The sequence below is a fragment of the Brachionichthys hirsutus genome, chromosome 10 (genome assembly GCF_040956055.1).
Source record: "Brachionichthys hirsutus isolate HB-005 chromosome 10, CSIRO-AGI_Bhir_v1, whole genome shotgun sequence".
Classification (NCBI taxonomy): Eukaryota; Metazoa; Chordata; class Actinopteri; order Lophiiformes; family Brachionichthyidae; genus Brachionichthys; species Brachionichthys hirsutus.
This window is the reverse complement of record NC_090906.1, coordinates 8,472,912-8,488,698: the sequence shown is the minus strand read 5'-3', so window position 1 is coordinate 8,488,698 and position 15,787 is coordinate 8,472,912. Positions and strand designations below refer to the sequence as shown.

Sequence of the window (15,787 nt, the reverse complement as noted above, 5' to 3'; positions counted from 1 at the left end):
GTTTCATGCTCTGAGGAAAATAATACAAGACAGAAGTAAAATTAAGTGTATAATCTAAATCACTGGACACTAAATACATTAACCTTGTATTCTACTGTGCTTAATGCCTGTGGTTTCAGATTATTGATTCAAATCATGATCAATAAATACAAGCTTTTATTGCATATTCACCTAAAACACATTACACACATTATTAGAATTAACACCATCTTTACAGTTTGCAACAAGAAAGCTTTTTGTCCATCTATTAGAATGTAATATTCAAATGTTTGGCATAAGATTTAGCCAGCAGGTGGCGCTATCACTCTGAATGCATATCGGCGGCCGACTTCTATCAATTTCCATACCTTCAGGTGAAACGACAGAATTCCCTGCACTGCCATGACCACACCTTGATGCGATGAGATCACCTGTACTGTTTATTCATTCGGTAAAATCTCCAGGAGCCGTTTGTTAAAATGAAAGCGGGGTTGGCTTTTAACGCGTACATTTTGTTTTCATTGCCCAGGCCTGACGGAGAGAGGAATAATGTAAAAATGCAACTTAAAATAAGATTCAACGGCATATTTAGGACAAACTTTGAAAAAGAGATACAGCTGATTGAGCTGAACAACAAACATCTTTGGCGCAGGTGGTTGAGCGGGTCGTCCTTTACGACCGTGAGGTTGTCGGTTCGATTCCTGGAGTGAATGAATTATGCACAATGTAAAGCGTCTTTGGGTGCCTTGAAAAGTGCTATAAAAAAATCAATGCATTATTATTATTATTGTAAAACTACATGCGCTTCATAAAATGTTTTTATTTTTATTTATTTTTTTATATATTTTTTTTATATAATTAAATCTACTTAAAGATAATTTAAGCCTTGGAGCCAGCTACTGCCATGTGGCTGTAAAACACAAACTGGTCTGAGATAATCACCAAAGACCACTCAGACCATGATCACCGTCTCCAGAGCAAAGGGCATGAAGGTAAGGAGGATGGAGACACCACAAAGGCTTAATAGTTGATGAGTGATTTAAGTGGAGAATAGATATTGATTTAAACAGCCTGATCAATGGCTCCACCCAAAATGGACTTTATAAGAAATGATAATGGGAAGTAATGGTATGCTGAGTGAAACACTGGAGACGTTACAGCGCACAAACTGTTTAGCTTGCTATTTTAAATTCTACATGAGGGTAAAGAGGTTGACTTAAAGTAGTACTTTACAACAAAGGACATATTTTTGGTCTCCAACTCCATATTAATAACTAATATCTGAAATAAACTATAAAACAATTCCTGTATCTCTAAATACATATAGCCTATCCGTGACAATGCTGCTCCTATACCACATGTGAAGAGTTGCTTAATTAAAAAAAAGAAGCTTTGGAGGTCATCAGTTGACATTGATGTGTGCAAAAGTCTTCACACGTGTAGCATTTGTTCCGCTTTCATAAGTTTACAGCAGAGTGTTTATATGAAACTACACCAAGTCAGTGAAGGTGGAGGGAGGAGAAACCGAGGCGTCTGCCATGGTGAGGAACTCGATCCAGTTCTGACAGAAGCCACGTGAATACTCTCCAGTATCAATGACGAGTCCCCAAAGGCGTCTCTGGCCCGCTTTGTTCCTCAGAGCCAGCAGAGACTCCCGCTCCGTCACGTTGAAGCTGATGTTCAGAATCTGTACCACTAAAAGATAAAGCAGCCCACCTGTGACAATGCTGCTGTACCAGACGCATGTGAAGCATAATGCCGTGCTGTAAACAGAAAGAAAAAGTGTGTTTCATATGCAGTATTATAGTGGATCATAAAAAAAAAACAGACTCCCTTACTGAGCAACTGAAAATAGCCAACGTTCCAAGTTAGTGTGTCTAAAAATTAGGAAATAAGCAAAGTGTTATGTGATGCATACTAATAGGACCCCAACAAACCCCATGTGTGATTTTTTTTTAAATCAAATTCTGTCCTGTCTGTGTATTAAATAGTAGTGACTTGCATCCTCTGGCTGAGACACATATCATGTAGTGATGTACCTCGACTGACTGTAGACGGCCGGGCAGTAGAAGAGAGCTGTCATCAGATACTGCCGTGGACAGAGACTGCAAATCACCAAACTGATCCCATACATAGAGGTCACCACAAACACAGAAATAGTCAAGAGGAAACTGCGATGGTTTGCCTGTCCAACACAACTGTTAATCCTACAAGGACAGAAACAATATCCGTCAGAGGAGACTGAAGCAACGACACTCAGCTGCAGCCAAAACGTTAAAGTCAAATCCTCCCACCAGATGCAGTGATGGTCCATCCGCTGGACGCAGGATCCACAGGTCCTACAGTGTCCAGCCCGGGGGGGTCTCATGACTTTGCAAACAGGACATCTGCTCCCTTTTTCTGCCAGGGCCTCTTTTATCATTTGCAACTCTGCCACAGTTCCTGACAAAGAGGTTTCTGATTGGGCAGATGATCCATAAATATGCGTGGGATCCCCGTTGGCTTCCTGGCCGTGATTTGGTGCTTCATGTCGGGAGGCGGCAGCCACCAGTCCGGGGCCTCTCTTGGTGTGAATTAGAGAAAGGATGGTGAAGACCATACCAGCCGTCACAGCACACGCCTGCCCCTGACTAATGTCCCCACGTGGTAAAATCTCTGTTACGAAGAGGTAATACATGTAGAACAGGGAGTAGAGCGCCAGAGTGAGGAAGAAGAGGGTCCGTCTCTTCTTCCGGTGTGTGACGTGGTAGTACCGCAGCACCAATCCGGGCAGAGCTGTCAGGATGAGGATGCCCAGCAGGTAGTGCAGCGCTGCAGCCTGCAGTAGGAGAGGTAGCAGCACCAAGACAGGGATCACGGAGACTTCTAGGTGATCGGTCACGGCTCCGAGTGCAGCAGGCAGGCGTCCACGTTGAATCTGTCGCCCTTTCAGCCACCTGCTGAGAACAGCGGTCTTTAATCGATTATTGTGGCTTATATGAGGCAACACAAATTAATCAACATATATCCTGTCTTACCTGCACTGCTGATTCAGAATCAGAATATCACATCATGGTTAAGCAATTTCATTTGTTACATTTCTTTTTGTTCTTCCTAAGAACACTGTATCGTCAGAAGGAAATAGGCATCCACCTGAGAATCATGTTAATAAGATGCGAGATGCAAACAATAGCGGCATCCTGCCCGCCAGCGTGGAGTCCCCATCTAGTTCCATTGTGTTTGGGGGAAAGCAGGACATCTCACACTTTAACATCATTATTCTTTTTTTTGGGGGGGGGGGCATTGATATTGATGCCATGCGAACGGAATAATGTTGAGATATTCACAAATTGGCTTTCCTTAGTTAGAAAGAAGAGATGTTGTTCTTTTGGTGTTTCACTAAACTGTTTTATAGTCAGAAGATGGAAGCTTTGCAAAAAAAGACTGGACATGGACTGGCTGTCAAAATGTAACAAGCATCGGCGCAAAAGAACCAAACTAAACATAAAATGTAGAATTTGAATTTGCACGAGGGGACTATTTTTTGTCAGACAGATGACTGGCTCTGCCATTTTTGTTTTATGTTATGCTCACGCACTGCTTTTAATTTTAATATTAGGGACTTTACCAAAAATAATCAGAATTTTAAAAGGATTTAGTTGAATAGGTGCTTCTTATATAAGTACAGTATTAACTAAGCCATGCAATACTTTCTTCATACCTGTTAAAGGCTTCATCCAGGTCTTCACAGTCACAGCTGCAGCCACATTGGCAGCCATCGCACTCACAGCAACACATACGATCATCCGGTTCCGGAGGCTTTAACTTCTCCCATTTCATAGTGGACGATAGTGGAATTTACCAGATGTTTTTAGATGTGTCTACTCTTTAACCTTGAACAATAAACAGCAAATTGGGTACAGAAAATGTTAAAATATTATGTAATGTCTGTAATTTAAATTCTATTTTACCTTATATATATATTGATTCCTCTTTATAGATTGAGAAAGTCCATTTAATGTATTTATTTAACTACTTTTACTTAATATCTGTTACCATCAATCTGTCAAGCCGTAGAAGAACAACACAGCATTACACATATTATAGGACTCAACCGTGGCCTGTAATGTACTGCAAGATAAGCGTGTCAGAAAATTAAAAATTGTCAAAATTAGAGGATTGTCATTTCCCAATGGATCCTGATGTAATTTGTTGAAACAAGGACACTGTGTCTACAGAGACAAACTATCTAGGCCAGCAGATCCAACACCTCAATTCTCACATATATCTGAGTTATAGTTCATTGAGGTCTGGTTTGTAAATATGTCATAAGAATAATTAAAAATAACAAGGTAAAATAGACATTTCAGCAAGTTTGCCTGATCAGATTTCTCTCTCAATTAATCTGTTTAGATTATAATAACCAGCAGTATTACACATCCACAGTTACTTATTTTACTACTAATGCGTTTGTTTCAATTGTGTAAAAAGGACAATTCACCGTCACACCATCGGTAAAACCTTTTACCTGTCATCTTACCTTATCCTGAACAAAAAGTAAAAAAATTATATAAAAAAACCTGCAAATGTGCTGAAATGTCAGATTTACCCTCTCCGGGGTAAACGCTTTTGTGATCATCAGCATGAAACGATTCAGATCACCATTTGTCACCCTGTAAATGTCAGGGTGGGTCAAAAGTTAAAAGCCTCCTTTCTAAATAGTCATTTGTGTTGAAAAAAAGAAATCAGCAAGTCTCTGGCCGGACGGTGCTGCACCAACGCAGCCAGTCGGCATCATCAGCGCAGTGGGACGGCGGCCGGTCCTTGAATCCCGAGGTGAGATTGTCCCAACAGGAGGCGACTGACAAGTGGTTTGGTGTAAATGTCATTAAATAGTTCACAACACAAATCACTTCTGCCCCAGACCTCCTATCAGTTGCCCTTTGAAGTTCTAAAGCTGGTATGCTTGGTAAATATAGACACTACCTTGTGTGGTTGGGGCAGTCAGAGCGCCAGGAGCCTTTCAGCTCTTGATCCGTGGGACACGTCGAGGTGATGAATAGTCCCGACAATCCACACTGATGCTGGACCAGTGAATACGAGAAGCATGACAGGCGCTCACGGATGAGAGAGGCAGCGATGATCCACAGGGCAGCCCCGCCCTCTGGGATCACGTTACCTCCCACTCGTACATGCAACGACTTTTCATATGAAATAATTGTCATGCCATGTATTATGGTCTTAATCTGTATTAATCTTAGTGCGCAAACATCTACTACTACTACTACTACTACTACTGTACTTCCGGCTTGTCCCGTGAGGGCTCGCCGCAGCAGATCAACCTTCTCCACTTCACCCTGCCCTTTGCAGGTCTTTAATTGTGCAAAACATATCTCTGATAAATGTCTGCATTTCCCATCAATGACCTCATACGGGATCATATTTGAGTAGTGTAGTTCCCCAACACGGCTGTACACAACCAAAAAGCCATTCATTGTTTCACTGAACAGAGTCAACACAATCATCGTTATTCTTTTCTATGCATTTATTTCAGGGCACGAATATAACTGTAAGACATCTGTTACAACACAACAAACACGAACTTATTCACATTTTTACACATAATATCAAGTATATATTCCACATCACCACAATCACACCAAAGAGGTAAGAGGTGGAAGAATGCCTTCATCGCCAATATAAACAGTGCTTCCACTCTTTGATCCAAGTATTATTCTTAGTGCAAGTACAGCAGCTGGTTCAGGGCCCACTGATTGTACAACATGATCGTGCACTGATCCGTAAGCGCTACTCTGCGAGCTGATGGCGTTGCTAAATCTACAGAACCGTAATCATAAACCATAAATTCAGGTGCCTTAAGGGATCGCAGGATTGCGTTTCTGAAGTGAAATCAAACAAAGGGGAAAAGGGACATTTTTGCAGGTTGTGGAATGTTTTTTAAGGGAACCGGAAACAGAGGAATACGGAGTTCACATAACGAAGGAAGACATTCAGAACAATTAGCCCATTAATGAATCCGCTCTATGCGGTGTTTTCACTGGGCTTTGGATGTTGTGCAGAGGCACCGTGGCAAGAAACTCATTCCTCCAGGGTACGGAAGGAGTTCTGCATGTCCTCTAGCAGCTGGGCCAAGTCTGCCTTGATCTTAGCTTCACCATCTTTCACAGGATCCTGCAGAATAAAACGAGCATTAAGTGGCGACCGATGAATATGAAACACCCCAACGAGGAAGCGGGTACCTTGAACTTCATGGAGCTGATTCTGTACAGGATTTCTCCCATGTGCTCCTTGATAATGGACCAGGTAATTTTGTTGTCGCTGTGTGCCGTGGACTCCACGGCGTGCCGGGCCATGTCGTAAAACGCAATCATGTTGGAGAGGATGCCAACCGTTTTATAGAAAGGGCAGAAGCTGTGGGGATGAAACGTCATTGATTGATAAAGCTCGGTTTCTGTAGGAATGGAGTGACAGTGAGAAACTTCCAGACATCCGTCCAGACCGTGCAGCTGCTTGACAGCCAATCACAGTCCAGCTTGGTAAGTTAGATTGTCAGCTTGCTCTTCTGAGCAAATCCCGCCGAAAGACGGAGTTGAATATGGAAGCTTTCATACGTCGCCTTCATTTCTTGTGGCAAAAATACTATTTTAGTCTTTAAAATTTATTTTATTTTCATTATGGATTTTTAAACCAATAGAGAAGACAAAGCCATTCTGATCGGAGCAGATCTGCTACTTGTGATTGTAAGAAGTTGTGTTTACCGGTCGTAAGGTGTGTAACCATTCTGCTGCAGAAAGTCATCCTTAATGAGCTTAGCAACTTCGAGAGTGATTTTATCCGTCTCTGCCAGAGAAGCCTGTGAGGAAAAAAACAACCATTTTCAGACCATTAAAAATATTAACCTGAGGCCTCTTTGGAAAAAACACAGTTCTGTCATCACATCACAGATCATGTGATTTTTTAGCTTTATCTGATCATGTGATCAGATAAAGCTATTAAACGATCATTTATCAGCCTTTCACAGACGCCACCGGATCTCCCGGGGCCACAGTTTGTATAAAAACACATTTTAAAACCTGAACTGGCTTCACCTTGCCGACAAGCTGTACAATCTCAGCCAGATCCTCTTCCTCCTGGAGAATCTCTTTTGCTTTTGTGCGGAGGGGAACAAATTCAGGGAAATGCTTGTCGTAATATTCATCCAGAGCTCGCATGTATTTGCTGTAGCTAATCAGCCAGTTCACAGAGGGGAAGTGTTTCCTCTGAGCCAGCTTCTTGTCCAATCCCCAGAACACCTATAAAAAAACACACACACCATGTAAAACCATGACTTCAGATTCTGTACGGTGTGTGAGGAAGAACCATTGGCAAGGTGATGAAGGGGCTACCCAGTCACCGACCTGAACAATTCCCAACGTGGCTGACGTGACGGGATCGGAGAAATCTCCACCGGGGGGTGAAACACTAAGAGGAATTTAGAGAATTTGAGGAAAGGTCAGTCAATAATAATAATCTATCAAAAACAACTGCAAAACTGAACATGAGGTCTGATCTTAAGACTTTAGACTCTATCTTTGCACAAAAGAAAGAAACTTGCAATAAAATGTAGATAAAGGGGCCGGGGCAATTCTAGGGTCAGACGTTGGGGGGGGGGAGGCTCAGCCCCCAATGTGGTAGGCTAAAAACAACATCTTGTGACATGTATGTAAACAACAATATTAACCCCGTCTTTGGCTCAATCCCATTCAAGCTCCCTTTTTGACGAATGCTCTAATTCTTTCTTTCTCTTCGGCCCATTTAAGGTCGTATCTAGTTTCTCTTTTCGTTGGTGAAACTCAAGTAGTCGTCAAAGACACGGCAGTAACACAACTAAATGTTCCCCGGTCGGACTGGTTTACAATCATCAACTGAAGGGAATACCAGATCAATAAGTCAAAGTTCAGCATGTTAAATAATCAAATCAATGTGGGACTCACGCTCCTACGATGCTGACGCTGCCCTCTCTCTCGGGATTGCCCAGACATTTCACGCGTCCGGCACGCTCGTAGAACGAGGCAAGCCTTGCGCCCAGGTAAGCGGGATACCCACTGTCTGTGGGACGATGACGGACACAGCTTTAACCGGCTCCGCCGACAATGTCTCCACAGCCGCGGCGCAAAAGAAATAGACAAGCAATCACACATCCGTCTTCAACTTACCAGCGGGCATTTCGGCCAACCGTCCAGAGATCTCTCTCAGGGCTTCGGCCCAGCGAGACGTCGAATCGGCCATCATGCTCACGTTGTAGCCCATATCTCTGAAGTATTCAGACAGGGTGATGCCTGCGAAGGCAGCAAATGCTCAGATCACAAATGCGTCATTTATTGGATTATATGCGCAGCGAAGAAAAAACCAGATAGAGTCAAGACATTTGTCTTAATGTTGGCACCAAGGAGAACAATGTAAAGGGATGCCATGTGAACGGTGGTTACCCGTATAGATGGAGGCCTCTCTGGCAGCTACAGGCATATTGGATGTATTCGCAACCAGGGCTGTTCTCTTCATGATGCTCTCCACCTTCCCATTGACCTCCATAGTAAGCTGCATGGCATGCAAACACACATAATGAGCAAAAAAAAACAAAAACTGGTGTTCCCCCCCCCACCCCCCGAAAAGCTTTCCTTCTCACCTCAGGGAAATCCCGCAGCACTTCGGACATTTCGTTTCCGCGCTCGCCGCATCCGACGTAAATAATGACGTCGCTGTTGGAGTACTTGGACAGCGACTGGGAGATCACGGTCTTTCCACACCCGAAGGCGCCCGGTATGGCAGTGGTGCCACCCTGCACACAACTTATAAAGCACAGACGTCACCGCATTCTCATTTGCAGCTTCAACACTCTACGACACAGCAAACGTGTTAAAGTAACTCATTCAGTAGCAACGGCCGCCGTTAGTCGGGGGCACATAACGACTAGGGAGGATGTAGCTTTTGCTCCGAACGACGCAGGCATGTTCCCGTATTTGATTGGCAGGTCATAGACTTTTTACAGCAGCCACAGTTCAACAGTAGTGAAACAGCCGACGGTACAGTTTTCCTTGAACACGCACGACATGATCCTCGATCACCATCCCGTAAAATACAGGACGGACCCCGTGGTCGAGGAATACTGCAGCCCCAGCCCTACCAGACTCAAGCAAACCTCGTATTTCACTCATACCACAAAGCATAAAGCATGGCAGAGATGAAGGAGACCCTTTTACTACGAGTCCTCCTACAGGCATTCCGTTTTACGGCTTAATTAATGAAACTTTCATTTTTAGAAACGCAGAGATTACACAGCAGTGTATGTTACTATATTCTAAATACATGCTATTAACCCCTTATTTGTTCCTCAGCTTATGTAAACAAGTCTTAAACACAACATACACACTGCAAACCAGCTCTTTAACCTCTGCAAATCAATACGTAATGTTCTCTTGAGTTTGTCGACTTACGGGAAAAGTGCGTCCAGAACTCTCTGACCAGTCAGCAGCGGATGGTTGGCAGGCAGCTTCTCCGTGACTGGGCGGATTTGTCGTACGGGCCACACCTGCACCATGGTGAACTTCTCCTTCACGCCCTCGAATTCAAGCTCCAGAACCACATCCTTGAATGCAGCAAGAGAGAGAGAGAGAGAGAAAAAAAAAAACATGCGTGTGAAACAGAATTATTATCCGAAAAGTAGAGAATTACGCTCCAGGAAAGTCACCGTACAGAAATGTCGTAGTGTCCAGGCGTGGCCACGTAGGTGACGGTGCCTCTGTTTCGCGGTGGAAGCATCAGCTTGTGCTTTATTAAAGAGTTTTCAAATACCATGCCGTAGATATCGCCTCCCGTCACGTGACTGCCAACCTGGAGAGGAGAAGATCGCATGAAATCAGTGAAATCAGACAGGTGGAGGTGAGACAAGAGAAAAATAATCATGAAAAATAAAGATATTATTCATACCCTAAGACTCTGGCTGGGGGTGAATTCCCACTTGAGGTCTCTGTTAAGAGCACCAATGTTTACTCCTCTTGGGATATAGATACTCTGAGTGAGGTCATTGATGTCTTTTAACGGACGCTGGATACCGTCAAAGATGGAGCCCATTATTCCTGGTCCTAGCTCCACAGAGAGGGGCTTCCCCGTCCTGAGGACGGGGTCACCGACAGAAACACCGGCTGCAGCATCAAGTTAGGGAAACGTCAACATTCAGACTCCCATTTTGAAATGAGCCATGTGGAGGTGGCTCATAACCACAGATCACGCTACCGATGCAGGCGGAAAGGATACAGGTCTCCTCATAGACCTGGATGGTCGCCATGTCTCCCTCCAAACGGATGATTTCTCCCACCAGCTCACTGTGACCCACGCGAACCAGCTCGTACATGGCTGCTCCGGCCATCGCTGTCGCCGTCACCACTGTTAATGAGAAGAGTTGGAATAAACAAGTCTCACATGTGCCACATTATTCAAGGGATTTGTGATCGATCCATCGCCAAAGAGTGACATTTAACTATTTAAAGAGAAGGGAAACAAACCAGACCTGGACCGGAGACTCCATGCACATATCCAAACTCGCTTTCTCGCTCCTCATCCCGGATCTTCGGAAGGTTTGACGTGTCCATCTTGATCGTATTTATGTCCAGCAGAATTTCTGAGGTGCTAAAATTAGACATCGATGCGGTCAACTAGCTTAAATGAACAACGACGCACTTCGATAGACAAATCTAACACACACACACGGTGCGTATTATTATTATTATTATTATTATTATACTGGGATACGCGGGCTGTCAGAATGTGGAAGACGACTTTTACAAGCCACCGTCTGCGCTTTGGCTTCATGGAAAATGAACGACAGCTAAATGGCTAACTCGAAGCTGAAAAACCTTAAATGGATTCCATCGTAGAACAAAAACGAGGAGAAGTAAGAGAAACACTTTTTGTTTCTGAAGGTCTACTTGACGGATAAACGGCGTGATCTTCGTGCGCAGAGCTGACGTGTGTCGGTGCGCTAGCTAGCTAGCTAGCTATCAAACACTCGTTTTATCTTCACGTCTACCGTCATCACAAACAGACTGAGATCGATTCACGACTATTTACCCGTTATTTGGTCCAAACGATCCAGGCGAATGCCAAACAACTCTAAACCCAAACGTTTAGATTGTTACACGTATCTCACCAATCCTCCTGGTTCGTCTCCGATCGTCGCTGTGCTAATCACGTGACGCTAAGGAAAGTCAGGTGAAAAAAAAACACACCTCCTCCATCGTGGCTCAGCCTGTTTCCTCTGCGCTGACTCGTTGAGCTGTCCTCTAGAGCCAAAATGGCGTCCGATGCGCCATCATTTCCGCTAGGCGTTCTGCGCATGCTCATCCGGGCGCATTGCTGCCCTCTAGTGGATGCAAATGTAAACGATCATCTCAATTCAAACTAAATAGGACTCCACGTACAAATCTGTATTTTCATCTCCTCAGGTAATGAGGTGGGGGCAGCCACCTGAATGATTAATTTCTACTTTAGCTGCTTGGCTCCATGCTTTACTTGAGTATTAACCTATCAGTTAGAATCAGAATCCACATTTAACATTTTGTTCCTCTCTATCTCATAACAACATAACATGGACAGTTAACCTGTTTGTTTTTATACATATATTTATTAAATTCAGGCCTTCAGTATCAGTAATCTATCAGTAAGTATAAGTAACTAATTGCAAAGTGGGCCCACTAGATAAAATGTTAGGAGGGTGATATGTATCAAAATGTACCTGTTAAAATCAGGTGCACACTCCACCGATTCCGCACAACAAAAATGATAACAGAATAAACTTTGTTATGCTGCTTTGCTACTAAATTATAGAGCCCAGTATTTCTGAAACATTCAAAGGAGGACAATGGGGGACACAATCGCAAGACGATTTTATGACTCTTATTGGAAATATTAGATAATTTATCAACATTTTGTAATCCACTGATAGAAATACTGTGCGACTGTGATCGTGCTGGGGCGATATGAAAGGTCCACCAGGAGGAGCTATCAAATAGAGTAATATATCATCCATGTGCTCAGTCTGACCACTCGTTTTCATCCAGTTCAGACTCGTCTTCAGAGTCGCTGTATTCCACTGCAATGCGTCGAGACAGGATGGTCGCCACGTCATTCCCCACCGGCTCCTGCTTGCTCTGCTGCTCCTGCTGCTCTTGGACTTTCCTCAGCTGGATCCCTGACAGGGGCAGAGATTCAGTATGTTAAAGGGTGACTGCACACGGTTCAGACGCATGACAAAAGCACAGCTTTATAGAATAGTGTCCGCTTTCATTTGACCTGCAGAAAACAGTGGCAAATAAACAGAGCCGCCCCACCTATGCGGATGGCGGACAGCAGGTCACTTCTCGCGTCTCTCACAGGATTCGTCTCAGGTCTGCTGCCTGCTTGACCTGAGGGCACATCCGGAGGAGGGCGGAGTGGAGGCGGGGGACCTGGGGGTGGAGGGAGCTTGCGTGGCCCTGTAGGAGGCGCAGGTGGCAGCGGGTAGCCTCGACCTACTCCGTCATGTAGAGCATCCGAAGGAAACCCGAAGGCCCTTTGGGCCGATGGGATGGGTGGGCCTGGGGCCGCCAGTGGCAGGGGGCAAGAGCTGGTGGGCAGCAAAAGAAGAGAGATCGTGTTTCAGTGACATTTTAATTCTGCTGTTGTCCCAGCTGCAAATGAGCATACTTGTAATCTACAGGTGGGCGTCTGGGACCGGCGATTCGGTCTGCAGCGTAGGTCACTCTTTTGTGGTTCACATCGATGCTGTGGTATTCATGCTCCACGGGCGATGAAGACCGCGCCTTCCTTGACACATAATCACGTGACTTGCCATAATTACAAGCAGCGTGGGCAGGCACTGGAGGGACGGGATAGTCTGGTAGGTCAGGCCTGGATGAATGAGTGAATGAGTGCAATGAGGAAGAGCTTCTCATTCAGAGTAGATGTCAAAGTACAGTACAGAATACAGTATTTTGAGTATTATTCTTACATTTTTAATTAACGTTCATTAAAGTTGCCATCCCTGCTAATAACCTCACAGTCTCTGCTTCAAATGCTGATTCGGCATGAAAGACACATTTCTGCTGTGACACAGAATAAGCACCAACCTGCCGTCTGCGGACAGCGAGCCCTCCGATGACGCCCCTCGCCGGAGAGTCTGTGGACGGCGGTGATCTGGGCGAAGCTCTTTATCGAACGCCATCACGTTCCACTCTTGCCTGCGGTTCCGAGCTTTTCTCACCTTCTTTACCTCACGCTGAAGGGTGCTGGTCTCCATGGATCGCTTCTGCTCCTGGGAGGCAGCAGAACAGAAGAAGTGATGAAACCCCCCCCCCCCCCCCCGTGCTGAATGAACACATAAAAACAAAGCCGTGGTGGAGTGTACTCTCACTCTCTGCCTCTGTCTCTCTTTCCTCTTATCCTCGGTATCCTGGAGCATCTTCTCCTTCCACAAGTCAAAAAAGTGGGATGGGTCTGAGTAGAATCTCATGGCATCAGTGGAATCCTCTCTGTGTTTACAAAATAAATAATAATAATTTAGCCATTTTAACCGGACCTGCATCCAGGGGAGATGCGCGACACTGTGCAGTACCTGAAGGCGGTCAGGGTGCCGAGGGGAGGAGGCCCGTCGCTGCTGCTGTGCATCTCAGCCACTGAGTTTGGGATGCTGTCTTTGGACAACACCTGCTGGTCCTGTACAGTAGAGCTTTGGAATGCCTTCCGCATGTTTATGTCCTGGAGGGATACTAAAAAAAATACAAAAATAAATAAATATATATATATACTGTGTGTGACAATGAACACATATAATGAAATGAACAAACAGGAAGCCCAGTGCGCTAACCCTCCTCCACACTGGAGTCCAGCTGGGTGACCTTGACGGCCAGGCGATCAATACGGTCCTGCAGAGAGTTGGCGCGCCCATAAAAAGTGTTGGCCTCATTAAAAAGCTCCCCAAAAACATTTTCTGCTTGTTTACCTGCAGCCAGGGAGGAAGGGGAAAAAGGGAACTCTTAATAATCCGTCGGCAAGTGGAACAATCACAGCCACATACAATTACTGTACTTAGTAAATACAATAAAAAGGTTGAATCTCCAAGGCAAAGGAAAGAGGAGCAACATCTATTTTAGACATCAGCTAACCTGTGATTTCTGATATAGCAGCACCTTTCTGACTGGCTCTGATTCCAGGTACCATACGTATGTTCAAATTTTAATTGTATGTCAGAAAACAAAGATTATTCCTTAAAAAGGTACAAATCCTTTACATTTGCGTGGATTATACTGTAGCATGAGTGTTTACTCCTGTTAAATGTCAGAATTTCACACGTCGAAGAGCTGAAATCCAGTTAATGTCGGTGCCTTCATTAGAATGTCTCCGCCCCCCCACTCTCTGTCTTATCTGTCTGTGACACAAAGCTTTACGGTAAGCTTTAAGCTCCTGTAACGTCACACACACACACACGCACACACACACACACACATGTCCAGGAGTAAATGTCCTTCCCAAAATAGCCTTTTCCTCACTTCAGCATTTCCCTCTCTAACATTTTTCCGTGCACCACAGGCCCACTTCCACAGCAAACACACACACAGGCGTCCCGACCACTTCAACCAGTCTTCTACACAAACGTTGCTGATCTGAGTGCACAGTAATCAGCAGCGGATGATTGTTTTCTTGCTATGTGCCCATTGTTTTCATATAATCATCCTGCAGGGATGAACAATATTTAATCACTTCTGGCATAAACTAGACGCAGGTCAACGTGGCACTGGTGAATCCTAAGAGAGCCCACGAGGACCTGGCAGAGGTTTGTCTGTCAAGATAACTCAAAAACATTCTTGACAAAACAAGACACTTTCAAATGTTTGTTAACATTGCAGTCATTGTAGGCTGAGGGAGCTCTATCTCACCGCCCAATTTCATCCGGATCAGAACTCACACAGCAAGTATAAATAAACGCCGCAGAAACCTTCCATCCGCTGTTAAACGACTTGTTTTTTTGAACATCTGTTTGACAGCGGGTTTGCCCACTTAGTTTACATGACAAGTGACATTGCTAAATTCACGTGACTGTTTTCTTACTCAAACTGCTGAGCTGACGGATGACGGCGGAAAGCGTGTTGTTGGTTACACATTCCAGCTCGGTGCCAATCCCATCAGGCACTGCACCGTGACACAGGTGCCGGGGCTCGATGTTTCTCTTGACCAAAGGCATGACCTCGTCTCACATCTCAGCTGCAGCACCTGCTGGGTGATGCAGGACAGCTGCTACATCTTCTTGGAACAGTAGGTTTTTAAAAGTTGCACTATTTCTACTGTTTTGGTCAAAGTGGAATTAAACTTCAAGCATGGCTTTTTTATGACCTCCTTTATTGTTTTGATGCAGGAGTCTTTAATACTGCATGTAATGGACAGCATCATAATCAAGGTTTGACCTGTTATGTTTCCCGTGTTGAGTACTGGATAAAAAATATATATATTAGGACACTGCTTTCTAATCTGTGCTGTCTTCAGTGAACCAAAGGTAAAAAAAAAAAACGGGTTAAATACATAGTTAATAATGCTTGCCTGATTTTTGTGAGTCTGAAAATATATATATATTTTTTTACAGAAATACCTATATTCAACAACAGCAAACCCACCCTTCTAAAAACAGACGAGGACCAGGGAGAAAAGGACATCTGCAAAAACGTGACAGCTGGGGTAAGAGGATTGTGTCGCTGGTAAACAGAAGGTGCTTCTGCTCTGGTCCTGAACGCCACTGCGAACC

General features: G+C 44.5%; 3 protein-coding genes across 3 annotated transcripts; all 3 read right to left on the bottom strand.

Annotated features, from left to right (window-relative positions):
- Positions 1 to 1,468: 1,468 nt before the first annotated feature.
- Positions 1,469 to 3,798, bottom strand: LOC137900410 (palmitoyltransferase ZDHHC23-A-like). Its single transcript, XM_068744491.1, has 4 exons — positions 3,680 to 3,798; positions 2,274 to 2,915; positions 2,019 to 2,186; positions 1,469 to 1,742 (listed from the first exon to the last, which is right to left on the bottom strand). Exons 1-4 carry the CDS (start codon positions 3,796 to 3,798, stop codon positions 1,469 to 1,471), a joined length of 1,203 nt encoding a protein of 400 aa, XP_068600592.1.
- A 1,696-nt stretch (positions 3,799 to 5,494) lies between these two features.
- Positions 5,495 to 10,607, bottom strand: LOC137899986 (V-type proton ATPase catalytic subunit A). Its single transcript, XM_068744023.1, has 14 exons — positions 10,526 to 10,607; positions 10,273 to 10,401; positions 9,946 to 10,160; positions 9,712 to 9,849; positions 9,453 to 9,604; positions 8,645 to 8,807; positions 8,448 to 8,556; positions 8,175 to 8,297; positions 7,953 to 8,067; positions 7,377 to 7,440; positions 7,068 to 7,271; positions 6,738 to 6,832; positions 6,219 to 6,390; positions 5,495 to 6,150 (listed from the first exon to the last, which is right to left on the bottom strand). Exons 1-14 carry the CDS (start codon positions 10,605 to 10,607, stop codon positions 6,058 to 6,060), a joined length of 1,854 nt encoding a protein of 617 aa, XP_068600124.1. The 3' UTR covers positions 5,495 to 6,057.
- A 1,440-nt stretch (positions 10,608 to 12,047) lies between these two features.
- Positions 12,048 to 15,232, bottom strand: LOC137900489 (actin-binding protein WASF3-like). The gene is made up of 8 exons (XM_068744582.1): positions 15,100 to 15,232; positions 13,859 to 13,993; positions 13,607 to 13,760; positions 13,406 to 13,523; positions 13,122 to 13,306; positions 12,700 to 12,903; positions 12,345 to 12,619; positions 12,048 to 12,205 (listed from the first exon to the last, which is right to left on the bottom strand). Exons 1-8 carry the CDS (start codon positions 15,230 to 15,232, stop codon positions 12,048 to 12,050), a joined length of 1,362 nt encoding a protein of 453 aa, XP_068600683.1.
- Between the last annotated feature and the right edge of the window lie 555 nt (positions 15,233 to 15,787).